This window comes from Manacus vitellinus, unplaced genomic scaffold, assembly GCF_001715985.3.
Source record: "Manacus vitellinus isolate BGI_N305 unplaced genomic scaffold, ASM171598v3 scaffold_2_pilon, whole genome shotgun sequence".
In the NCBI taxonomy this organism is placed as follows: domain Eukaryota; kingdom Metazoa; phylum Chordata; class Aves; order Passeriformes; family Pipridae; genus Manacus; species Manacus vitellinus.
In genome coordinates, this window is record NW_021940208.1 from 16789043 (window position 1) to 16814870 (window position 25828).

At 43.4% G+C, this 25828-nt stretch overlaps 1 protein-coding gene across 1 annotated transcript in view; it reads right to left on the reverse strand.

Moving 5' to 3' along the window:
* Window positions 1-724: 724 nt before the first annotated feature.
* The window catches only part of FLT1 (fms related tyrosine kinase 1), a 111312-nt gene continuing 86208 nt past the window's right edge, over window positions 725-25828 (reverse strand). The window contains exons 17-30 of the mRNA XM_008924619.3: window positions 25248-25386; window positions 20546-20650; window positions 17924-18037; window positions 17077-17165; window positions 15107-15266; window positions 14596-14693; window positions 13938-14060; window positions 12721-12832; window positions 10986-11085; window positions 9553-9658; window positions 9329-9459; window positions 8860-8944; window positions 7918-8009; window positions 725-2787 (exon numbers count right to left, since the gene is read on the reverse strand). Coding sequence (XP_008922867.2) covers window positions 2583-2787; window positions 7918-8009; window positions 8860-8944; window positions 9329-9459; window positions 9553-9658; window positions 10986-11085; window positions 12721-12832; window positions 13938-14060; window positions 14596-14693; window positions 15107-15266; window positions 17077-17165; window positions 17924-18037; window positions 20546-20650; window positions 25248-25386 — 1659 coding nt within the window. The 3' untranslated portion in view covers window positions 725-2582. The remainder of the gene's footprint in view (window positions 2788-7917; window positions 8010-8859; window positions 8945-9328; window positions 9460-9552; window positions 9659-10985; window positions 11086-12720; window positions 12833-13937; window positions 14061-14595; window positions 14694-15106; window positions 15267-17076; window positions 17166-17923; window positions 18038-20545; window positions 20651-25247; window positions 25387-25828) is intronic.

Here is a 25828-nt window from a genome sequence, read left to right on the forward strand (position 1 = left end):
TGCATATATCTAACATGGAGTTACTGTCCCTTAAATTGCAGTGTTTTAAAAATGTTATTATTTAAGCTTCAATAAGCTTGATTGATGCACATATCTAGTCTCCAGTTTCCTCCTTAGTAATGTGCAGCAGCAGTTACACAGCTTCTGTGGCAGCAAGCAATCCCATTATATTCTACTTTCACAAATAAAGTTTCATCTCCATTTCCTTCACATGGATGAGGTGGGAATGTGGAGTTTCTCTGAAGAAGAGAAAGCATCTGTCCAGGCCTGAGGTGCTACGTGATGTCACAGTAGTTTTGGAACAGGCTTTGTTGGGGACACCTTAGCTCTGTTTGGTGTCCTTTTGTCTGCTGTGGATCTTCTGGCTGCAGAAGGAACATGGTGGGTGGTTGAGTGAATGTTTGTTCATGGGCTGCTTAGTCTTCCCCAGCCATGAAACCTCGCCTCTCCCAGAGGCAGAGTTGAATTTTTGCCTCTAGGCAGCAGTAAGCACTTCTTAAATATGCTGAACCTAGGGGATGTCCTTCAGACAGGGAGCAGTTCAAGTGTCTCTCACGGTATCTGCTTTGCTGTGTGAGAAGTGTGCCTTCTGAGTTATTCCACATTCTTGTTTGCTCACAAAACTGGCATGTTGGATGGATTTTGTGCCAGATGTTTGTGCTGCCCAGTGCTGAGTCATCTGCCACAGCAGTCTTTGACACTGACAGAACTGACAGAATTCTTTCAAAAGCAAACTTTATTATATGAATTTAGCAGTCAAATACATTATATGAAGACAGAAAATGCAAGACAAAATAGGAGTTTTTCACATCTGAAGACACTTAGGAGGTTCATATAAAAGTAATCTTTGTAATCCAGTTTTCTTAAATATTTATGCACAAAAAGCATAATTATATATTTACATTGTGCAAACGCTTCCTCTGAGATGCATCATTCTGTAACTGTTTTTGTTCAATTAAAGTTAGGAAACAGTTCTTAAACTTTTGTTTTGATCAAGGTCAAATATACTTTGCCAGCAAGAGACAGTGCAATAGATACTTAAAACTGATGATCTCTTGACCAGGAAGATCTGGAATTTATACTTAGCTTAGAAGTAGTGGTACATATTTATTTTATTTGCATATCTAAGATAATTTTTATTTGTAAATATGCAAAAGGTAAATATGCCTTTGTTTGTTAGTGGGTTACATTCACAGCTCTTAAGCTGAATTCTAAGAGGTCAAGACCATATAACATGTAGCCTTTGAGTTAATATATATTTTTAGTGGACCATGAGAAGCTGAGATTGGGCAGTAATTGATTTAAAGATATCAGTGCTTCTGTGTTAAATGGCCAACTCTCATTTTAATATTGCATTCAAAGGTGAAAGGGAATGGGTGCATCCTAATGCTGCTTTAGCAAAGAACACTCATGTTCTGAGATGCTATACCAAAGTCTGCTGTAAATGTTTATTCCTGTACATATATAGTGGTAACTAACATGGAAATTTAACTCTTCATAGAAAAACTACCCTAACTTTACAGGGAGATTGTCTTGTAATTTCTAATTGATCTCTTCAAACTCTCTAGCAATGAATTAAAGTATATGCAGTTTAGTAGCCATCCTGTCTTTTCAGACGGATTCCCATAAATAAAATAGTCAGTGCAGTGTTAGAAGGTCCACAAGGTTTTTGTGGACAGAGCTTGGCTTTAACATATCTAGTTTGTGGTTTGGTTCCAGTTTGTGCGTGTTGGCATATTAACAAAGTGCAAAACTTCAAGAATATTTACTTCATTTCAGCAGGCTTATCCAAACTGAATTGATATGTATTCCCTGTTGTTGCAGCCCTGGCTCTGGTCTTAGTTCTTGCCCATTCTCTGTCCTTGCCCATTGTGTTTAGCAACACATTTTAAATTCTTGCCTCGCAAGGCTCCCTACCACACGTGCCATCTGAAGTAGTAAGATCCATGTAAATGCCCCATTCCCAAATAGCTTATTTGGCTTCCCCAGAGCATCAGCCTTCCCTCAAGTTTCTCAAAGTAGTTTTCATTGAAAATGTAGCTTGTGGTCTATTTCTTGTTTCTACCTTGTTAAAGAATCCTTTTATTTTCCAGCACTACACATAACCCAGCAATAGGATGTAAATGCCTTAGTGCCTGATGCAGGCTCCTGGCTCTCTAGGGCTTCCAGCTGCCTCTCCTGACTGGGACAGCAGTGCTGCACCTGGGCCTGAGCAGAGGGTTGGAGACAAGAGCATGAAATGCCATTCTGCTGCCAGGAACCAAACAGTGAACTAGTTTTTTGTGTAATAAATGGCCATCCAGGTTTTCCTGGATGCAGAAGCATGGGGCATTTTTAGCAGCTGTTGGTTTTGAGCATTTGGGAAAGTCAAGGCCTAAGCAATAGTATGTTGCTGTATTTTGAATACGTTTGTTGTGGTCTGTAGAAAAGCAGATCACTGTGATTAAGCCAATGATACAAATGATTAAACCTTCTAAATTTTATAATAATTAACATAATTTGGGTCAAAGTTCTTAAACTGACAGTTTTTCATAAGAACCTTTTTGGATTAAATGCATATTTAGATCTTGGCCTAGAAGTACTTAAACAGGTGTTTGAGAATAATGGACAACAGAGTTATATTCAGGAGGCGGAGAATGGCTGGCTTTCATTTTCTCCAACACCGCGTTACCACAGGTATATCTTTGCTTGGAGTCACTGAGATGGTCACAGCTGAAACTGCAGAAGCTTCTTGGCTTGGTTATTCCAGAAAGCACTGACTCCTTGCTCCTGCTGGCACCTTTAATGCTGTAAGAGAGCAGTGTCACTGTGAGCTTACTTAACCTGTAAAGGCATTTGGTTTAATGACTTGAGCAAAGCCAGGTCACAAGAAGCAGCTTTGTTTATTCTGACATGATGAGGAGGGCAGTGATGCTGATGGGCTTGCTCAATGAGAGTATGGAAGAGAGAAATGAAGGAGCCCTCCTGTGTTCCCCAAGTCCCCTTTTGAACAGAGAAGCTGCGACTGAACATCACTGTTAAAGGTGCTTGTGTTCACTGTATCAGTCTTGGTGTTTGCAGGGAGTACGTGATGGCTCAGCCTAAGCTCTGGTGGCTCATCTGTGGCAGATGCTGGCCAGTGAAACGTCATTGCAGGGCAAAGTAGGGGGGAGTGTCTGGCATCTCTGCTGCTGGGCTCTGCATCCCCATAGGGTCCCCATGCCTAAATGTTCTTCCAAAGGGAACTGGGATTTTTTTGAGCAGGAGTGAAGTAATGAAAAGTCTCAAGCCTTGGGGCAAAAGTAGAAAACTACTAATGTAGGTGTTCCCAAAGCCTAATGCTGGGATGAATTCCTAAGATAAAAGGCCAGGGTTTGTGAGGAAGGGCATGAAGTCTGGGTATCTCCTCTCTTGGGCTTCTTTTGGCAGCTAACATGAACTGCTGGTTTGAATTAGAGATTTCCTGTCCAAAGGACCTTACAGTTATCCTGTAAGCTGCCTTTTATAAGATGCCCTTTACAAAGAGGGGTTTCATGTCTTCTTAACCAAGCCACTCTTAAAGACACTTTGTTTTACAGCACTTTCTCACCCGTATTAAGAGATTGCAGTGCTTAAAAGGGCTCTTTCAATAATAAAGTTAAGGCAAAGAGAATTTTCACACCATTGGAGTTCAATACCAAAGATTTATCCATAGACAAAGGACAAGCCAGAGCATTTTCCATCATTGATTACATGTGAAATCCTAATGTAAACATGTTGGACCACAATGCCTAAAATTAGATTCCTTCTGCTGTATTTTTAGAAGTTCATGGACAATTCACCCCTGTCTGTTTATAAGGTCAGGAACGTTGGCAACCCTAGTCTTGAATTCCAGAGAAGGCAGTCAAAACATCTGTTGAGGCTTTCTGAGCCCAGGGTTTTGCTCTTCATTTTAATTTGCACTGTTAGGTTTTTAAATAAAAGTACAGAACTGGTAGCACATGTCCATTCCTCTTTAGGAAATGGAGAACTAGCAGTTTCTCTTAGATGTCACAGTTTCTCAAATTTTTAAATCACAAGCCTGTGTGCTTTTTAAGGAGTGTGGTCTCTGTCTTCTGTCCTACTGTAGGAAATTGGAAGGTCCAATTTCAAGAAGACCACCCCATTCCATTTATTTGTAGATGGATGGAGTTCATGAGGAGGAACCCACATGATAAGGATTGCAGATGCATCCCATAGTTTTATATTGCCCTTGGGATAAATTCTGTAAATATGACAAGATTAGTCACAGACTCAATAGACTTTCTGTGATGAGTTTAAAGAGAAACGTTTCTGTGATTTACATTGTAATTGTGAGTCTTAGGGAGCAGTGGGCTGGCAAAAGTGGAGTGTGCGTGCAAAGTTATGAGTCTTGAAACTGTCACACTTTGATCCTTTCATTCATCATCAGGCTTTTGTGTCCTGAGACTTTTCTTGTGAGCTAGACTTGGCTTCTACTTTAATTAATAAACCTTTATATCAGTAGAGCTGCATCTGTTCATTTTACCTTGAGTGCACTGCTGTAACTGGGCATGCTTTCCCTCAAAGAGCTTTAAGGGAGCCCACAGGGTTTTGACTTCTGTAGTCAGGCTTCATTTTGAGACTGAGTTTACTGTCTGAAAAGGCTTGTCTAGCTGTAGACTATCTTCTTTCCATTCTAGGAATGTAATTGGAAACTGTGTTTAGTAGCTCTTTAGTTGGGATTGTCTGTTGGATGAAATTGCTGCTGCTTTCCTGACATGTCCAGGACCAGAGTGAGGTTAGAGGCTGACTGTGGCTCTTGAGACACTTATTCCAGCTCACAGTTCTCGCTGTTTTTCTGGCTTAGAAATTTACATTGGCTTAAGGGTTTGCCTCAGCCCAAAGATTTTGGCTTACTTGGATTGGGCTTTTTCCCCAGTACTGAAAAGCTAGAGAAGGGTTGCAGTTGGGATTCTTTCCATCTGTAAAGGAGTACACACCGTTCTTTCTCTGCCCCTAAACCTTTCTACTGGGATCTTGTTACCCAAGGGCTTACATTAGGAAAGATCTATTTCTCTTCATGCTGTTCACAAAATCATTTTCATCTCAATGGCATTAGCAAGTCCAAGACACATTGCAATGATTTCTGCTCTGTGCTCCTGGCCACCACCTTGGCCAGGATTTGAACTGATGCTCTTTCCTGTAGTGAAACCAAGAGTGAGCTTTGGCATTAATGCCTTTTCCTACGCAGGAGAAGTGGAAGCCCAAGAGGAGGGGTCCGTGGGGTGCCCCTCCATTGTCAGATAGGCTGTCCCCTGGGCCTGGCTCTCGGGTTGGTCACGCTGAGTAAGCACTGCTGCACATACTGGCTCTCTCCTGCAGTCAGCTCATTAGTTTCCTCTGAAACAAACCCCAAGTGTGCTTCTGGGAACAGATAGGATGCACTGGGTTTGGCTCCTTCCACCCTATGCAGTTCTTCAGCCCTGCGATGGCAGATGTGGCCCTGCAAAGTCTGAATCCTCCAATGCAATGCTCCAGGACACACCTCCCCCCTGTACTGGTCTGAAAGCATCACCCCACCTGGCTGGCTTAAATGTCAGTTCAGATGCTATGAACAGTGAAAAAAACATGCTGAGCCCAACTGTTCTGCTCTGGACAACAGGGAACCATGGGATCCTAGGAAAAGGCAGGCCAACCTGCACAGGCCCGCGGCACCCTCAGCCTTGCCTCAGGACCCACCCACTGCTGCGAGTGCATTTTGTCTGCATCTGTGTCCTAAACTGCAGTGTGAGGTTTACAGTGTGAGGGCAAGTGCTCTGGGGCATTGGAGTGAAGGGGATCTAATGGTAGGTAATCTACTGCCAAAAGGGGGGTGAAACCCTTCCTCAGCCTGGTGCTGGCACCAGCTACCCTGACAGTGAGCTGCTACTGCTCACTCAGGAACTATTCTGGAGCTGTTCTGATAATCTAGCAACCTGAACCAGCTCCCTGCGAGACAAACCAAGCTGAAATGTCAGCAGAAGAGCACAGGAGCACAGAGGATTCAAGGGAATCCTCTTGAGATTGAGATTCAAGGGAAGAAGCAGGACTGCATCTACTTAGATGAGTTCAGATGTGTCAAACCACTCTGGGCTCCACCTTGCTCAGTACAAAGTTTAGGGGCGTTTATTTACTGCTCCAATTTAGCCTAAGTAAAGGATGCTTAGCTAGGAAGCTACCACTACCAGTTTTAGGAATGTGTGCAGACTAAAGGGTCACCGCCTGCATTCACATACGAGAATACTTTCTGGCACAGCACTACAGTACCACTTGTTTAGCTTGCAGGCCAGATGACTTTGTGTGACCTAAGTCAACCACTCTGTTTCCCCAAGGTTTTAGGTTCTAGCAAACAACCACTCTTGAGTTCAGTTTTTTCCCTATCCAAAAGCATTCCTTTTTCCTTCAGCAGCTAAAAATGCCCCCTTAAGCACTTCTGGAGGGCTGTTTGGGCCACACTCCATGCATTCCGTACCATGCAAAGAAAATAGGCGTTTCATAAATTTCATTGGGGAAGGTTGCCATGTTGTCTCTGTGGCTCACAGCAGCCTTCAGAAATGTTGTGTTTACACAGAGAAAAAATGAGTTAAACTGCTTCTAGGGATCATTGCATCCTTTGGAGCCCTGTAGTATCCACACACATTCTAAGCTCTATGGTTCCTGCCTCTGCCAAAGACGGTGTGCCTCAACAGAACTGAAATACCATACAATTGCTTACAAGCCTATTTTCTGAAAGGTCAAGGCAGGAGGAAGGGTTTCCCAGCATTCGTTTGGAGTGGCTTCGATTGCCCTGGCTTCACCATGCGTGAGCAGTGCTCCTGCGTGTGGTACAGTCTCCTGCCAGTGGCACACTTACTCGTGCCGTGTATTTCAGCTGTGTGTGTGTGCACGCTCCCATACTCGTATTTCTGCGCTTTCAACCAACGCCCTCTTAGTCACTGGAATTTTTCTTAAAGTGAGTCCTCTCTGCCTTGACTGCATTTTTCGGCCAGCTCCAATTGTTCGTCGAGACAATGCTACACCTCTCAGCCTGCCCAATTACAAGTCGCTGACAAGTTTGGCATGGCCAGAATGGCAGGATGGCCTTGACCTCCTGCCAGCGTGAGATGAATGATGGATTGGGTCTGGCCAGTCTCTGGGCAGGGTGAGAGCACTGAGCTGAAACCAGGACACTTCCAGCTTGGCAGTGGCTGGGAACTGATAGAGTGCCGGCATTGAGAAAATAAACACTTCCTATTTGCAGAGAGTTCATGTCAGTGCAACTCATTCCTTAGGGCAGCCCTAGTTCCCTGCTTGGGCAGCTGTCAGGAATTAGGTGTAGGAAGATGGCCAATATATTCAAGTGCTTAAAGGCAGGAAGAGAAGTGAGGCCCTCACATCCATCTATTGTAAAGTTGCCACTTTAGCATCCTGAGCCCATGGGTGTTAAATGGGCTGTGCTTAGCTGAGTCATGGAAAAGAAGGGCAAAAACAGGCCCAGAGGTCCTTGTCCAACTGGGGTGCCCTTGGGGACTTGCAGAAACAACTGCAAATCCTTCACAGCCGCTCATTCCTCCTCCTCCATTATCAACAGCATATTTCCTACAGTTACCTGCCTCTTACCTTAGTTTAGTGCTCTCTGACACTCACTTGTCCATCCTGGCATTAAGTTGAGGCTTTGGTGGATCAATAGAGTGCTAATAAATCATATTACTGATGTGCATCAATGGGGTTGAGGGTTATTTGTTTCCTCAAAGGAATATAGAGGGTCAGGTGTGGGAGATGATCAACTGCTGATTCAACCAAGAGGGACACACCTCACCAAGAGTGTTTGCAGGGACTGGGGACGCCTTAGCTACTTCGATGAGGCACAATTTAGCACAAGGACCTTGAATCCTTCTTTGCCCTCTAAAACATAAGAAGAAGGAAACATAAAATACAGACCCAAAGAGTGTCCGTTTCTGCTTGCTGCCTGTCCATGTGAAGCGTTTCAGTTCTTCTGGAGCCAGAACCATCCCACTGTCTGCTTGGTAATCCTTGAAGAAAAAAGAAAGATGCAATCATATTAGGTGTTAACTATAGAATTGACAATGGACTCAACTCCTTTTTGGTCTGATTTCCAGCAGCCTTTTTGTTGCTGATACTGAAAAGGGTCTAGGAGACAGCAGCTCCGTGCTACTGGAGGTGCTGCAGTGCCCAGGTATTTAATGGTGCCTTTCCAAACTGCTTTGGAGTCCAGCAAACACATACTGCTAATGCAGATACTGGGTGCAAAAAGAAAAGTGTCTACATGCAATGTGAGGTTCTGGCCAGCCCGTAGTTCAATCCTTTGAGGACCACCTGTGCCTTTCCCACCTCCTATTGCTTAATGCGTACAACTGGGTCACCAAAAGCTTGCCCTAACCTCTCACCCATGCCCACCCCTACCAGGATTGCATGTGTGTCCCATTAGCTGACATGTCCCCATCTTGTCCATCTGATAACAGGATTTGTTCCTGCCAGGGCCCTCTGATGGAAATGTGACTCACAATTCTCATTTGTGCACTACTATTCAGATGAAAACACAAATCCAAGGGATTTTAAGCGTCTTTCGCACACCAGTGGGACTTAGGTGGGACTCTGGCAGCTGTACTTTGCAGACCTACTCAAACTGACCACTTTTTATCAGAGGAGTGTTTACAGCCTATGACATGGTCAACAAGAAAATGCTGACCCCAATTTGTAAAGCAGTGGGATAACATCTTGTTGCAAGCACGGCTAATCTTGCACCTTATATCAGTAGAGCTGACAAAACAGTAACCCCCCTGTTTTGATTATCCCTGTATAAATCTCTCACACAAATAAAAAGAAATACATGGTGCACCATGTGGCCCAGGAGTCACTTACATTAAATACAAGTGTTTCCTTGATGGGAAGCTCTTCAAATGTCTTTATGCGCTGGTGAGGAGTTACTTTGAAAGTGTTTATGTATCTGTTCAAGAAGAAAAGCAGGAGAATTTTTGGTGAGAGTATGAAGTGTGTAAGCAGAAAGTGCTGGATATGTCTCCGTTTCTTTAGGCAGTTCCCAGCTATCACCGAGGCAGGTCATACAAAAGGGACTCGTTAACCAGACCCCACCCAAACCTCACTCCCCAGTTGTGGAGTGCACACAGTTGCCCCTCTTGCAGTGCCTGAGCCCTGTGACTTGAAGGTACCCCTGTGCAGGGACACTGCAAAGAGCTGTCCCAGCCCAGTGAGTGGCTCAGTGGCTGATGGGGCACATCTGAATGTTTTCTCCCATCCAGATCCAAAACAGGCTATGCAGCAAGCTACCATCCCCAACAAAAAAACTCAGTCTTTATCTTGCTTGTCTCACCTGATGTTTTCAGTGCTTCCAGAACTTGAGCTTGTAACAGAAAGATTTTCGTTGCACAAAGGGTCAGATGCATGGGGAAACCCACTTTCAGTTGTAAATATTGTGCTGAGGGGTATGTAGTCTTTGCCTTCCTAAATGCAAACAAGAAACGCAAGTGTTATTCCGGGGACCATGTGGCCAGTCACCCCTGCCCTGGTGACAGCACGCGGTTTTGACATTAGTACCTGCTGGACATTTGCTTGCAGGAGGTCACCCAGCTTTTTCACCAGCTCGGAGAACCGTGGCCTGTCGTTGGGATTGCTTTGCCAGCAGTCCAGCATGATTTGGTAACTGTGAGGACAAAAGCAAAGTGAGCACATGGCAGGGTTACAGCTCAATTTGATCTAAGGCAGCGCAGTCACTGACAGCTTGTCAGTGATAGAGTTAACTCCTGAACCTGCCTGACTTCACAAAAATTCTCTCTAACACCACGGAGGCCTCTTCCTAAAAGTAAAACAGTAAACTTTCCACAAAAAAAAAAGAAATAAAACCTTCCTGCAAGACCCTGGAAGACCACATCAAAAGAATAATTTAGCCAGCTAGTCATACTTGCTTTTTTTCATTCCTAATTAAGCATTAAATCTTTATATTAAACATCTATTAGCTGGCAATGTTTAGGTTAAGGCATCATAAGATAACTTATATGAACGTGTCACTTCCTTGTATTGGTCAAGCTGAGCTTTCCTTCCTGCAATAAAATATGTGGAAGAGAAAAAAGAAAGTTCTTATCTGCGGTCACTAGGATAATAAAATTAGCTGATGGGCAATAATCCCAGATAGGCATGGCTGGCTTGCATCCTTTTCTTCTTCCAGAATTATTTTTTGGTAAGTGTTGCTATTTAGAGTCACGACGTAGCACTCAGAAAGGCACCAAGACACCTACATGTATTTGGTTTTGCCTCCAGAGGTAAAACACCTGGGATATGTTCATGTTTCTCAATGAGTTGTTTCATGGGGTGAATATTCAGTGTGCTGCATGTGCCTCCCTGGGCAAGGTGCTCTGTCCCACTTCCAAGGCAGAGGGGCTGCAAACTCACAATCTCATTCGGACCCCCCTAGGTCTCCAAAAAGGTGTTGGCCATGCAGTAGCAGCTTGAGGCTGCACCTGAAGGCAGGGAAGTGGGGAGCAACAGCCGACGTCATGGTGGAAGGACTCGGACGACATGGGCTGGGAGGCTGCGGGTCCCTGTCACCTTCCTCTGCCATCAGACACTGTGTACAGGAAAGGGTGGACCCTCATTACCCGAGTGATTGCAAGGAAGCTTCTGCTTTCACTTCCTAAGTCAAGATAATGTTAATAATGTCACATTCCTCCAGCACTTATCTGTGTGCATGTCAGTAAATATTAAACCTGGCGAGGAATGAATGACCTTCCTACTCCTCCTTGCTCAGCTCCCTTTGGAGCACAGCGCTGGTGGTGCACTGGGCTCAGGTCCATGTCCTTCCCTGCCCTCTCCTACCCTGTGGGAGGACCAGGGGGCCAAGGTGAGGGGTACACAAGAAAACACTGATGCAGTATTGAGGTTTTTCCTTAGGCTGGGTCAGAGTGCTTTTACAGAGACTCTACAAGGCAGGCCAGGATGGAGGGTGGTACACAAGGCAAGCAAAGGCATCTTACATCTCCTCGGTTGCTTGCTCCGGAGCTCGCATTCTTGTGCCTTCCTTCAGTCTGCTGCAGAAATCCTCATCTATTTGGACTCCAGGGTAAGGAGAGGCGCCTGAAGGCAACATTGGGAGAATAGATACATGCCCTGAGTTGGGTAGTTGTGACCTAGCTGTAACCCTTATGCATCTCCCTCAAACACTTGGGATGTGCAGCACCAGGTTGCAGAGCTGGGGATCAGAGGATGTCCCTCCACTACAAGGTCTGGTCCTGCCAGCTGCCACAGACAGGGAACTGCTGCTGGTGGTGTTCCAAGCCCCAGTCCTTGGAGAGGGGCAAGATCAAACCCATAACTATTTGCAGTGCTTACCTGGCCTGAATGAAAAAAATACACATGAATTTGACTTGAACAGTATCCCTTGAAAAGCCAAGTCTAATCTTTCTATTGGCTTGGACTACTCCAATTCTAGTAAGCAGAGTATTAACAAACCCCAAATGCTCAAAATCACCTTGAAAAAAAAATTGAAATATTTGTTTTAAATCAGATCACAGTACATTTGCATTGTTTTTCTAGTTTCTTTGTTTTTAAGATGCAGCCTGATTGTGATGTTGGGTTTTTATCTGTGGACCAAAAAAAAAAATCAGGAAAAAGGAGAATGAAAGAAAAAACAAAGGTGTCAGAGAGTTGCCAGGTTCAAGGAGCTGGGGCTTTAAGAAAAAAATAGCAGGTATTATGAAGCTGACCGTAAAATCACAAGAGTTGGCAGGCTGACCAACAACATGTATTTAAACTAATAAATGATTGATTGTCCTGAGAGTTGTATAGTATTGTTTCCTCTGCTGTTTGCCTCTTTTGTCAGCCTCTGTGTTAAACTCAATTAAGATTCTTCTATTCTGACGGTCATTGTTGTTCCCACTCAGTGTACATCTTGTATCCTGCCTTTTCTACATGAAAGAAAGGAGGGAGAAAGCTTCACAGGGTTTTAATTTCAGATTGCATGCTCCAGTTCATCCTGCGGCATCTGTGCAGATGCTTTTCACCTGCTGTATCCAGTAGCCTGGGTGAGTGGCATGCTGGATCCCTCCTGGACTGGAGGGACCTCCTGGTCTTGGGATGGAAATGGAGGTGACAGAATTGGATACATGCAAATACCTCTCTGTGTTTGGCTCCCTTGCTCCCACAAGAGAAATAAGGAACCTTTGAGAGAGCACCCAGCTCATGGCACTCAGTGTCTTGAATGCTCTTTGTGGCATGGGAGGTGATGCCTTGGGCCTGGGCAACTGAAGACTCACACTCACAGCTCTGTGTTATCCCATAGAGTTCCACATTCAAAAAAATGCTTTAAAAATTGCCTTATTTTTCTGGTTTGTGGCATCAGTCAAACAAAGCACTGCAACTGCTCTGGCTGTGCTGCCCTGCAAACTCTACCAAGGGTTTCAACAGAGAAAAGAGGGAAGCTTAGGTTTTGCTCATGGCAGAAGTAAGTGGAAAAGTTCTCAGACAGCTGTGCTATCCATTAAGTCTTTCAACGTGACAAGTGGGCTTTCAGTGTGCCTTACAAGCACCAAAACTTTTAGTCCACAGGGTCATGATACTCCCTCTGCCTCTATCTGCACACCTCACCACTGACTGATTTAAGTCTTTCTTTATTAAGCACCTGTCAAAAGATCATTGAAGATAATGGATGTTTTTCCCCAAGTCTCAGTCCCCATTGCTGACTCCAGCTCCCAATGTGCAGAGTTAACATACCCAAGGAAAATATCTCCCACAGCAAGACCCCATAGGACCACACGTCACTTTTTGTATTGTAGATTTTATCAAATATGGATTCAGGAGCCATCCACTTGAGAGGAAGTCGAGCCTGGAGTAAAAGGGACAAACCTGACTATTATTTTCAAAGCCTAAAAGAATTTAATCATAGATGAATCAACTCTATATTGTTATGTAAATAATTACCATTCAACAAGAACCTGTGGGACTTCCTTGCAGATAGTCAAGATAAACCCACACTCATTCAGACACTTTCTTAACAAATTGTTGGAGTAAAAGGCTGTTTTTAAAATATGTGTGGCACAAAACACCAGACACTGGAAACCTGTGACCAGGCCTTTTCTTTACAGGGATGCTGTGATACGAAGGAGCAGAGGCCTCTTGCCTGTGTCATAGAGACAGGGGAGAAAACTCTGCATTTAAGCATAATCATTCTGTGATAGTGTTGGAGATATTCTGAGGGAAATTCTCAGAGCCTGAATTGCAGGAGTACATCAGCAACCCTTGAGGTCTGCTCAGCACAGCCTGTTAGGGTTTCCTGAGCAGTACCCAAGTTATGTGAACAACACTTCCCAGCTAATATGCAATGCTGTAAATCTCAAAAGCTATTTATGGATGTGGGAATAGCTGGCAGCTGAGTGAGACTTCCAGAAAGAGACTGCGTGACACTCCCACACCAAATTCCCATGCCCACGCCAAATCCCCATGGCACCAGTGGGTGCAGGTGCAGTTTGCTGACCCAGCCTTAACGTCAGGCCTGGCAAGGTGCTTCCTTCCTGCTCTCTCCAGCAGGAGCAAAACAACCACCGAGCAGGTGCTGGAGGCAGCAAGTCCTGCTCAGCTCCTAGAAGCACCATTGAGCAGCTTCTCGGGAGCTCTGGGGGGCACACACCTTCTTTTGGAGGGACTGGTTTCCTTGAAAGAAGTTTACTGAGTGAGGGGGTTATGCTGAGCCAGCCAAGGAACACGTCTAAGAAGGAAAGTATTAATGGGGCAGAGCTGTGAAGCAGTTAGCATGTCTAAGCCTTATGCCTGAGGATAGAAATGCTTTCCAGATCCTCAACACATCTGGATAGCTCATCTTTGCTTTTGAGCTCTCAAGTTCAGGAAATGTGAATGTCTACAGAACATTTTGGTGGAGAGTTTGAAATGATATGTTATAAACACTTGGGCAAATAAAAAGCATCTTGACTTACATCTCCTTTTCTCACATAATCAGGATTCTTATAAATATCTCTTGCGAGGCCAAAATCACAGATCTTCACGACATTGTTCTCAGATAAAAGGATGTTTCTGGCTGCCAGGTCACGATGAATGCACTATAATAAAGCAGTTTCACAATCAAGCTGCATTTCCTTATTCTTGCCCACAAATTTCCTGTCTCCCATATCCTTAAAAAAATTATTATTATTATTATTATTGAGATCAATTTACTTTTTTTAACAGAAGTTGACTGTAGTTTACATGAAGTTACTGTAAACAGTGGTAATTCTTTAAAAAAAAAATAATTCTTAAGTCCAGAAGGAGATACATTTTTAAGCCTCTTGACATTTGCAGGGAAAGCGCTGAATCATTTGGAGCTCCCCATCTAATATATGTTGAAATTAAAGAAAAACCTACCACACCCAAAAGATCTTTCCCAAATGAATGAGCTTGACCCACTGCCTTCAGTCATGATCCTGTGTTTATGGACTATGGAGACTTGGATAAACACACCGTTATATTTATAACACCAAGAGGAAAATGGCTCTTCCTCTGGGAGCTTTCCCAAGGAAGGTGTCACTAAAATGTAGACATGATTTCCCCTCTGAATCCCATCCTTCTGCAGGGAAAAATCCTCAGTGCCAAACTCACCTTTCTGGAGGAGAGGAACTCCATGCCTCTGGCCACCTGAAAGCTGTAAGAGATGAGGTCCTCCATAGTGAGGGGCAACTTGTACAGATCATCAACATCTGCAGAGGTAGAAAGTGGGGTTTGTTACAAATATCACTCACGGTTATTTTCCTCCTTTCTTACAGACCCCATTACTCCCATAAATTCAGTTTTCACAGAGTGCTATTTGAAGGTCAACCCACTGTAATTGGAAACAAAAATAGTTCTTGCTTTACACCCCGTGCTTTGGACACTGCTGTGTTTTCCCCAAAGATAAGGAGCAGTCAGAAGAAACAATCACACATTTTCCTGTCAGATTTAGTAACCCTGGAAATAATCTTTTTTTAAATCTTCTATCCTCTGGACATGACCCTCTGAGCGTCTCCCACGGATGTTTATTAGGGTGATAAATGAGGAAAAAAATTTCAGGGATGCACAGTATGTTGTAAAAATATCACAACCCATGTAGGGACAGGAAGGAATTAATACCTACCCTCCTCGTCCTCCTCCACATCTCTCAGACTTTTATCTTCCTGGAACCCAGAGCTTGCAAAGCTCTCGCTGCTGGTGACACTGGCCAACCTTTGTTTTTTGCTTTCCACTGGCTCAATATCCTTTTTCTCTTTCATTGGCTCTCCCTGCAGAGAGTAGTCCTTCAAACAAACAGAGGAGAAGAGGTGCTACATCAGAGTGAAGGAGGGGGTGGGAAAGGAACCGAGTCAGACTGCTGTCGCCTTTCTGCCAGGATGGTGGTCTGTGGAGTCTGTGGGCACGTCTCCCATGGGCGGGGGTGTCTAGTGCCACTGGCAGCCAGGGACTGGCGACAGGGCTGTGCTCCACCAAGGCTGCCATCCCCAGAGGGCAGAAACATGGTGGCTTGGGAGCACCAGTACATGATTTTGGGGTAACCAGGGCTGTGGGCTATCTCTGATGTGGTAAGGATTTGCAGGGTGTATGGATGGACGTTTCTGCTGGGCTGTGGCTCATCTCAGCTTAAAATGAATCATCCGGAAGAGCCCATTTCTCTCCACCTGACAGAGAAGGAGCACAACTGGATGAGCTGGGAAGGATGTGCCCACAGTGCAGGTCCCAGCCCTCTCAACATCAGCAGTTTGTCCCAGGCTGCTTAAGGCATCTGCCTCTATGTCCATGTACAGTGCTTGGTGTGGAGCTGTAAGCCTTTCCAATGAGGAGCAAGAGCACTTGGTGCTTGAAATACAGGTATTACTGGAAGTGACTCCCTCTCTTCAATGCCTTTATCCAATACTTTCATCTGATGGTCAAGGATGTGATGGTTTAATGGGACACATGCAACACTGTTTGGAAAATGCCTTCTTACAGCTACCTGTAGAGCAGCCAAGCTGCCTGACCATACTCTTGCCCATCTTACCTTTTGACTTGTCCTGTGACCATCTCTCTTCCCTATACATGCTGGTGCAGAGTCAAACTTCCCCCTCCTTCCTTCCTGGGCAACCTTCCCAAGGGTGCTGGAGCACTGCACCTGGGAACACTACTCACCACGTGAGTGACTCCACTCAGGATGGACCCTGCACAGCCCTAGTCCCTGCGGAGCATCCTACTTCAACAACCCCATGTAGGAGGACGTGGCTGCTCTGTCTATTGCAGAGTCCAGCATGGACAGCCATGGGAACAGAGACTCAGAAAAAGCCTTTTGGAGGTAGATGTCATCTGACTGCCCTCCCACAAAGCCCTTGCAAAAAATAACCCTGAGATGCTGCTGAACTTTTGGCACAGCTGAGCAGAGGTTTTGAGGCCTGCTGTTCAGCATCCAGGCTCCTAAATCCCATTTCATAGCCCTGGATCCTTTGGAGGATTCTGCTGGAAGTGCACAAGCATATAGTTGGCACATTTTGGTTTAGGTTTGTAATAAGAAACATGCCATAAATTTGATTCAGAGGATTGTGGGATATGGGGACAAGACTCTAATCTCTTTTCCTCTTGATAGCCCTTTTCCTTACGCAATAATAAGATTACTTGTAAATCTCTAAATATTAGAGTGTCTTGGGACATGAGATTTAATTGGCATTATCTTGGTTTTGCTCCCAGCAGCGCTGAAATCAGAGGGCAAAACCACTTCCTTTGGTTTCGCCGACACCAGCCTCTGAAGTGATCCCAAGCTCAGCAGGAATGGGTTCAGCAGCAGCAGAGCAAGAGGACATGGGGACACTTTGGATAGGATTCACTTCCCTCACTGTAGATGGCTCCAGCCACATTACTCACAGCAGTCTCCATGCACAGGCAGGAACAGAGAGAGACGACTCCTTTCTTGGCACAACACATCCCACAACAAATATTAATATAGGTCAGGTGAACTTCACCCAAAAGTCATTTCTCTCCTATGGTAAAAGAGAGTCTAAGGAGACTAGGTCAGAAGCTGACATCTACACTATCAATACTTATGTCAGGTAAGATGAACCCTACCAGGAGCATCTGCCTCCTCACCTTGTTAGGGCTGAAAAAATTCCTCTTGCTCTTCAGATAGTTTGATAAATTCCCGTACTTACAGTATTCAACAATCACCATCAGAGGCCCTGGTCAAAAACAAAAAAAGCATTCTGAGCAGCGTAAAGCAATACAAGGTGGCATCAGTTCTGAGAAGGATAGTCTTTCATGCCTGGAACTATAACTTGAGTCCAAAATAACTGGCAACATGTCCTTATGAAGTCAAAGGCTGCTTGAAGGACATTGGACATGTTATCAAAACAATACTGTTTCTGGAAATTAGGACAGGGACTAATTTTTGAAAGCTGGGTCATGAATCTAAGTCCTGAGAGACCCTCTGTTTCTTCTTCAGTCAGTTCAAACTGGAGTCTCGCAGCCCACACACACTTGTTGAACTAAAATAGGTGACATATATAAAACAAACAATCTCTCATACTGGCCTTTTGATTTTCTAGTGTAATACCATGGAAAATTTCACAACAGCTGCCTTGTGATTTGTTGTTCAGATCCAGCAGCTGATATCTCTTGTTCCCAGCCTTTCCAGATCATGTTTAACTTGAGCTTGAGCAGTGAAATGAGTGAGATAAAGGACAGCAAGTGGCATGGTCCTGTATTCACACTTCACATGCCAATACTAAAAGAGAGTTTAAATAGAGGAAAAGTTTAAGGGCTTCATTAAATGACTAAAAGTCTCTTCTTATCTTCCTCTTTTTGTTTCACTAACTATGGGATGAGCTCAAATATTACAAGTTAATAACTTGATCTCTGGATGAAAAACAACATGGCCAACTAACTGTTATTGGGAGGTAATCCAAACCCATTTTCAGAGCAGCGCAGATGTTTTTACCTCCATTTTTCGTGCAAGCTCCCAGCAAATTCACAATGTTGAGATGATGGCCAATGTGGATTAGGATTTTCAGCTCTGTCATCAGTGCTTTGTACTCACTTGCTGTGGCTCCTTCTGTAAATACAAAATAAAAGTCAATGTGAAATGACAAAGAACTGGTCCTGCTGAGCTTTACCACTTCTCATGACTTTCCACTGAAATAATCTCCATTACTGGATGTACTTCTTGTGTTGATTTTCCTTCTCTATTCCCACTGCTCAGCATCCTCTCAGTTGCAATTAAATAAAAAGAGTCAGACACTCAACTTTTTCCCAGTAGACTCTGTTATATTTAGAACCGAGAGAATTTTTTTCCGCATGAATAGTTTTGATATTTCACCCAAGAAATTTGAAAGAACAAATAAAAAAGGATTTCAAGATTATTACTAACTCTATCTAGAGGAGGTTTCATTTGACTTGACTTCATCTATCTAAGTTTTTTTTACTAGCCTGAACTAAATATCTTAAGGAGTCAGTGGAAAGAGGAAAGTATTTCCAGAGGCTGATGCAGACATCAAGTTTAGCCATCTGTATAGGGAGAAGATTAACTACCCGGTGGTAGTGATTGTCCAGTTCTGTCTGTTGTATAGGAAGCCTGGAGATAGACAGGGAAGTAAATTTTAATTGGTTTTGAAGTGATATGACTGCATCTCATCCTACCAGTCATGACCAATACTAATAATAATACTAATAGTAATAAAATGAGAAATTCCTCAAATAAACCCAAAACATTCGATGCAGTGTTGAGTGCAACTTTTCATTCCCTGTGAGCACATTTTTTCCTGCAGAATTTAATTTTGTAAAGAAAGCAAGGAAAAAAGCATATTGCTTTGTGTAGATCCAAAAGGAGTTTTTCAGTTTAGTGACACCAAGAGCAAGAAGAACAGTGCTGGGGAAAAAACTCTGGAGCTAAGTCTTAAAGAGCTTGGTTCAACATCTGAATGGAAACAATTTTTCTTGGTGTCCCACACAAAACTTGTCATCTACCCACTATTTGCTTCTATAGGTGGTGACACTTTCCCTCCACTGCTGCCTTGATGGTGCTGACTGGCACAAGAAGCCTGCTTGATGGACACCAAGAAATGTTGAGCCTGGCAGACCACTCTGCCAGCACATATGTCTGCAAAACAGCTCAGTTAACCCAGGGTCAGACGATGACCCAGGTGACAGGCTGAAACCAGTGAACACTGAAACCAGTGACAGAGATGGCTATTGGCCCACTGCTGCAGGAGATTTGGACAGGGACCAAAGATTTATTTTCTTCACATTTTCCAGCCATTCTTGCTGCAGGGTAGTTGTTCTTTTGACACTGACTACCAGAGTATTTCTGTGCTTCTGGAGTAAGAGAGAGGAGAAGGGTTTGCAACCCTCTCAGTTGCAAATTCTGTCCTTGGGAATGATCCTGTATAGCATGTACCACCCCCTGAGAAAGCATTGGACATTACATTGCAGACAAGCTTGTTGAGGACAAAATCAAGAGTGCGCACCCTACATGCTGTACAGATGCCAGACTGTAGGTCTGAAAGTATCGCACACGGCCTTCCAAGGGCTGGGACTGACACATACAGATCTCCTGTAAATTATAAGTAGCATCTGTGAAGCTAGGAGCCACTGGCTAAGGTGGATGTATTCAAACTATACCTGAACAGATTCAACCAAGAGCATCAAGGATCCAAGCCTGACTGGCAGAATAGGGGATGTGTCCTGGCAGAGAGCAATACCAAAAAGGATTGAGGGATTATGACAGACAAGTAATGCAGAATAAGCTCCCAGGGTAATGCAAAAAAGCCTGCTGCAATCTTTATATATATAAACAAGGGAAAGCTAAATACTTATGAAAGGATGCCACTAGGACTCTGGGTTACGGAATTCAACCACAGCTGCTGCAGGCTATGACTGAATATCATACTGCTTGCTAATTTCCCAAGTGCCCTCTTCAAATCAATGAGGGGTTTTTGTCCTTTCTGCTCCAATGAGAAAGGTGGCAGTGAATAGCTGAGTATGAACAGTGCTGGCAAATCCATTGCACAACCTGGGTGTCAGCATCCTAAACACCATGTGATGAACCTGCAAAGGGTTCAGAGAGGACACACCTGCACGACGCCACCAAGATTTAAACTGCTGAATATATTTAGCTTAATAAAAGGGCCTTCATGATAAAAAATCATTATATAATACGATGGAGAAGGTTAGAGTGAGAAGCAAAAGTCAGAGAGATGCAAATTAGACATAAGGCATCTGTTTTTAACAGTAAGATGATTATTCATTGGAACTAATGACCAGGGAAAATATAAAAGCTTCTGTGTAGGTGTCTTCACATCAAGGTGGATGCCTTATCCTTCAGCTAGATTTCCTTTACAGCAAGTGGTATAGGGTCAGTCTAGCATAATGGCACAAATTTTTATTGCGAATGCAATTTTTATTTCATAGTTCTGCCATTTCTATTGTGGTGGACTTGAAGTTTAACTTGTACACATTTTCAGGGCTTCCAAGAATTATTGTGATAGGCTCTTACTTTCAACAGAATCATATAAAAAATTAAACACTGTATCATTTTTTTCAATGCAGCTTTACAGCAAGATACCTTTTAGCATTTTCACGGCAACTATTCTGCATGTTGGTGATTTCCGAATTCCAAAAGCAGATGCTTGTACCACCTTTCCAAAAGCTCCGTGTCCAAGAGACTTTCCTGCAAAGAAAACAAAGTGGAGAGATGCATTCTGGCAAAAAAAGAAATCGTCAACAAATGGCTTCATGAATGAATCCCACGCGGATACTTGCAAACAGAGAAAAAGGGCTACTGTCAGTTCTAAATTAAATCAGTATATGTGTATCATATATCTAAACTGTAATTCTCAGTATGTCTGTCAATAGAAGAAAATAGCATATGTTATCAAAGCAATGTAAACATGAAGTGGAATATGCTAAGCCAAAAAAACCCAGAAATTTATGTCCACCCTAGATATGCAAGTGTTGTATTTTTTGCAGCAAGTAAAAACCATGAAGAACTTAATCTACGTGACTGAAAAGCGTCAACAGACTGAACCTTGTTTTGTGAACGGCTTAGTATTTGACAGAGAAATACAGATGAATCAGTGTGTGTCTAAAAATCTACCGTCACCTTTTTCAGTTACTGCCTGTAGATTTTTCATTCAGCAGATGTATAGGGAAAGCATCATTAAGACTAAAGTCTCAGTTTTCTTAGTGAATTAATGCTCTTAGTCCTTAATGTTTTGGCTGTCATGGTTTCTACAAGATGAACTTGCAGTTTCAAGTCCTATAAAACCCATCATACCTTTGTTTAATCCATAGCTTTAATCTGTTTCCATCACTGTTGAATCACTTCCCACATCGAGATAACCCACTTAGTCACCACTTGGAAAACATACCAGCTTGTAAAGCTACACAAAGCTGCTAACCTTTTATAAAGGAGAATGAGCACTGGAAACAGCACTTCCTTCTCCAAACAGCAGCGGGATTTAATGGGAAACTGTAATAACACTTGTCTTTGTTGCTCTGCTATTGTTTGTACAGTGCTCAATGGTAGTGCAGAATAGGGCTGCTTTAACTTTTCAGGGTGTAGCTCAAAACTCCACAGTTTAGAATGTAGATTGTGGCTATGGTTGTTCTTGCAAAAGTTCCTTTTGTTGTCACAAAAAGTAGCTACAAAATTATTGAACAGAGCAATTAAACAGGGGAATATTAAGTTGCCCAAGCATCTGAGTAGTCAACTTCTCACAGCCTTCAAGCAGCTACACTGGATATATTTGGGGTAATGCTCAGGTATGAAATGTTGCAGTATTTAGATCCAGACCAATGAAGCGAAATGCTCTACTTAAGTTTTCCACACTTGATTTGGATTTAATGGGCCACTCAGAACTCATTAAAGTGAACATACCCCTCAGTCAAGGAGTTTTGGATCAGGAAGTTTCCATTTCAGTCCCGTTTTAGCAAGGTCCTTCAAGCATGTGAGTTGCTGGACTGGGGCATCAGCAAAAAGTACTTGCAGACACCGAACTCCATGTCTGTGGGAAGGCATAGGCTCAAAGGTGTGTTCCTTTCTCAGGTTGTTTGCCACAGTTTGAGTGATCTGCGTTTTCCCCATATGTGGCTTCATATTTTCCATTCTGCTACACAGGACAGTTCTCATGTGAAGGAGAGTGGAAAGCTCTGTGCTCAGTGCCAGCGCTGTGGGCTTGCATTGCACAGGAGGGAGTGGAGCTCAGGAAGCCATCCACCATCAGCGTGTTTGATGTTGCACTGCAGCCATGAGGCAAAACTCCCTGGGGGTCCTGCATCACAACATCAGCAGTGTGTGACCTCTCATAGATTAGGAAGGTCAAGCCCAAGAGTGAGGTGGAAAGTGCACAATAGCTCACCTAATGCTTGTGCTGGACTGCAACGTTATCACCAACCACAGTGTCAATGATTTATAGCACCAACATTTTTTCCCCTAATGAAAAGATGACATTTTGCTCTCAGTGAAGGTAATCTATACTGAATGTTAATTACCCTGACTTCAGTGATGCCCGTATGAAATTTCCTATAACTTCTGCACCTCTTACAGATGAAGGGGGAGTACTGTTATATAAGCATTGCATCACAGCCCTGGGCTGCGTGTACGTGTGTTGGAGGAACACACAGCAGAGGAGATGTGGGTTGAAAGGAGAAACTTATTTGCGAAAGTTATAATAAATATGTGTCCTGGAGGACAAGTAGGTGGGAAAGAAAAACATGATGCTGAAAGGGGTTGCATTTCTAAGTAAAAATATTTTTTAAAAACCTTAGAAGCACATTTTGTGTTTGTGAGACACTAATCCTCAGAGACTGCCAAGGTTACTCAAAGACTGAGCCAACTGTCATGTAAGCAAGACTTGCACTGAGCTAATCTAGCATACAGCACACACACAACTTCTCCAAATCTGGTTCTCATTCACTGTCAGCATTCTTTGTTTGTTTATACCAGTTTTTCCACTTTTAACTCATTCTCTGGTCGTCATTCCTCATCTCTGGACTCTGAACACCAACCCTGCAAGACATGGGGTTTTCCTTGGTGTTTACATTCCATTTCTGCTTGTTTCTTTCCCAGTGGTCACATTGTTTGCACATCAGGCTCTTGGTCCATCGTTGTAAGAAAACTGTCTAAAGATTGAAGACACTCCAGCACAAGGTTTCAGCATTCCCAGAATTGTGTATGACAATAATAAATTGCAAGCAGTATATTTCAGCTGTACTTATCCACATCTGGTCAGCTTGTGTCTTCTGGCAGGCAAATTAAGTGTGATCCTAATTATACGCATGTGTTAATCACCCTCTGTCCCTGATACCCAGAAGGCAGAAGGAATTTGTTACAGCTCCTAACTAAAATACAAGGATTTTCTAGATCTTGCTGCAGGACAAATGTAATGCATGCCTGAAAGAACAAACAGCAGTATAACAACGAGGCTGAGTTTATAATTGATATTTTAATGTTGACCTTTTTGTTAAAATCTGTGTGGTTTCTAGAGGGAATCCTCAGCTTCAAAATATGGTCCCTACTTACCTTTCCTCCTCATCAGCCCCACTCTAGGCTAAAAAAATAAGGAATGCTCCCAAGCCCATGCCTTTCACTGGGATAGGTGAGCTAGTTGTAGGTTTAAAGTTTCCAAGGATATTTATTCATTTATGCGTGGATTTATGTGTCACCACATTCCTACACTTTATGGTGCGCTCACAAGAATGTTTATAAAAACTGCAGCATGGAGGGAAAACAAGGAGATTGTGCTGGAGAGGAGGAAAGGGAGAAACAGGGAGGGGCGCAGGATGAATTATGAGGACCCATTCCTGCACTGGCTTTTTTCCAAATGAATATGTAACCAGGTTACGAGGGAAGAAAATCATAGAATCATAGAATATCCTGAATTGAAAGGGACCCACAAAAAACATTCTTGTGGATGAACCTGGCCCTGCACAGGACTACCCCAAGAATCACACAATGTGCATTGTTCAAATACCTCTTGAACTCTTTCAGGTTTGGTGCTGTGACCACTTCACTGAGGAGCCTGTTCCAGTGCCCAGCCACCCTCTGGGTGAAGAACCTTTTTCTAATACCCAGCCTAAACCTCCCTTGACACAATTTCAGGCCATTCCCTCAGATTCTGTCACTGGTCACCACAGAGAAGAGATCAGTGCCTGCCCCTCCTCTTCCCCTCATGAGGAAGTTGTAGACTGCAATGAAGTCACCCCTCAATCTCCTCCAGGCTGAACAGATCAAGTGATCTCAGCCACTCCTCATACAGCTTCCCCTCTAGAGCCTTCACTATTAACACAGCGAATCACCAAAATTACAGTAAATGCCAAAGGTCAGATTCCTGGAGTCTAGAGAGAGAAGCATCCAAGTTGGCAGTCTGTTTTGGAATCCTTTGGTTGCCTTGTTTTTGTCATGTTTTAAGTAAATCAGTCTGAAAAATACAGAATGCAGCATTCTTGTCTGTATTCTCCTTCTATGGCCAGGTGGCCAACTCAGTGGATGAGGGAAAGACTGTGGGTGTTGTCTACCTGGGTCTTAGTAAAGTCTTTGTCACTGTCTCCCACAGCATTCTCCTGGAGAAACTGGCTTCCCATGGCATGAACAGGTAGACTATTCACTGGGTAAAAATCTGTCTGGATTGCTGGGGCCAGAGCATAGTGGTGAAAGGAGTTACATTTCAGATGGTGGTCAGTCACTAGTGGTGTTCCCCAGGGCTTGATACTGGGGCCAGCCCTGTTCAATATCTTTATCAATAATTTGGGCAAGGGGATCAAATGCACCTTCAGTGACCAGAGGAAATGGCCTCAAGTTGTGCATGGGCAGGTTGGACATTAGGAAACATTTCTTCACTAAAAGGGTGGTCAGGCATTGGAATAGACTGCCAAGGGAAGTGGTGGACTTATCATCCCTGGAGGTATTTAAAAGATGTGTAGATGTTGCAATGAGGGACATGGTTTAGTCATTGATTTGGCAGTGCCGAGTTAATGATTGTACTTCATCTTAAAGGTCTTTTCTAACATAAAAGATTCTGTGACTCCGTTTAATTCTCCTACCTGGAGACAAAATATATATGTGAAAAATCAGGTAGACACAGTCAGTCAGTCCTAAATGCTGAAGTTCATTCACAGACCGGTGGCCCTCAGTATGGAACAGATCACACCGAACCTGGCAGTATGTTGTGCTGCGTGTCTAGAACACACCCAGCTCCTCTTTATCTGTGGTTACAGATAATCTTACTCAATCACCTCAAACTCAACGTGAAGTATGCCAATATTACCTAGCTTAAGTCTTTCCCTTGCAATTTCCCACTTGCTGGCATCGTAAGGCAGGCGTTCACATTGCTCATCTAAGGGAACTTCGTCAGGATCCATTATGATTGACAGGTAATGGTTGGTCTTCATTTCAGAGGAATAAGGCTAGAAAACAAATATTGCAAAATTAAATAGAGTATAAGGGTATCTGTCAGCATATTCTTGTTTAGATCAAGGGCTCCAAGTTCATTCTGTTCACAGGGTTGTGTGTTTCACAGCAAAATAGATGGTTTGGTTAAGCTGATTTGGTTATTCTACATATTGCAAGACTTTTTGTATAGAAGAAACTCCTTCCTCTAGCTTTCCTCCTGTGTGACATACCAGTTTTTTCAATGAAATCCATGTGGATCTGTATTAACATATGGTGTTATGACACAGGGCCCTCTGCACATTCTAAAGAAATGTTTTCATCAAGTGACTAAACATTGCAGATAAAAATAACTTTTCTTCATGATTGTGCAAAGCAAGAAGTGGCCACATGCAACAGATGGTGTTCAACTGCCAGTGTTTATTTTTTCCATACACCCGGCAAAGACAGGTCATATGT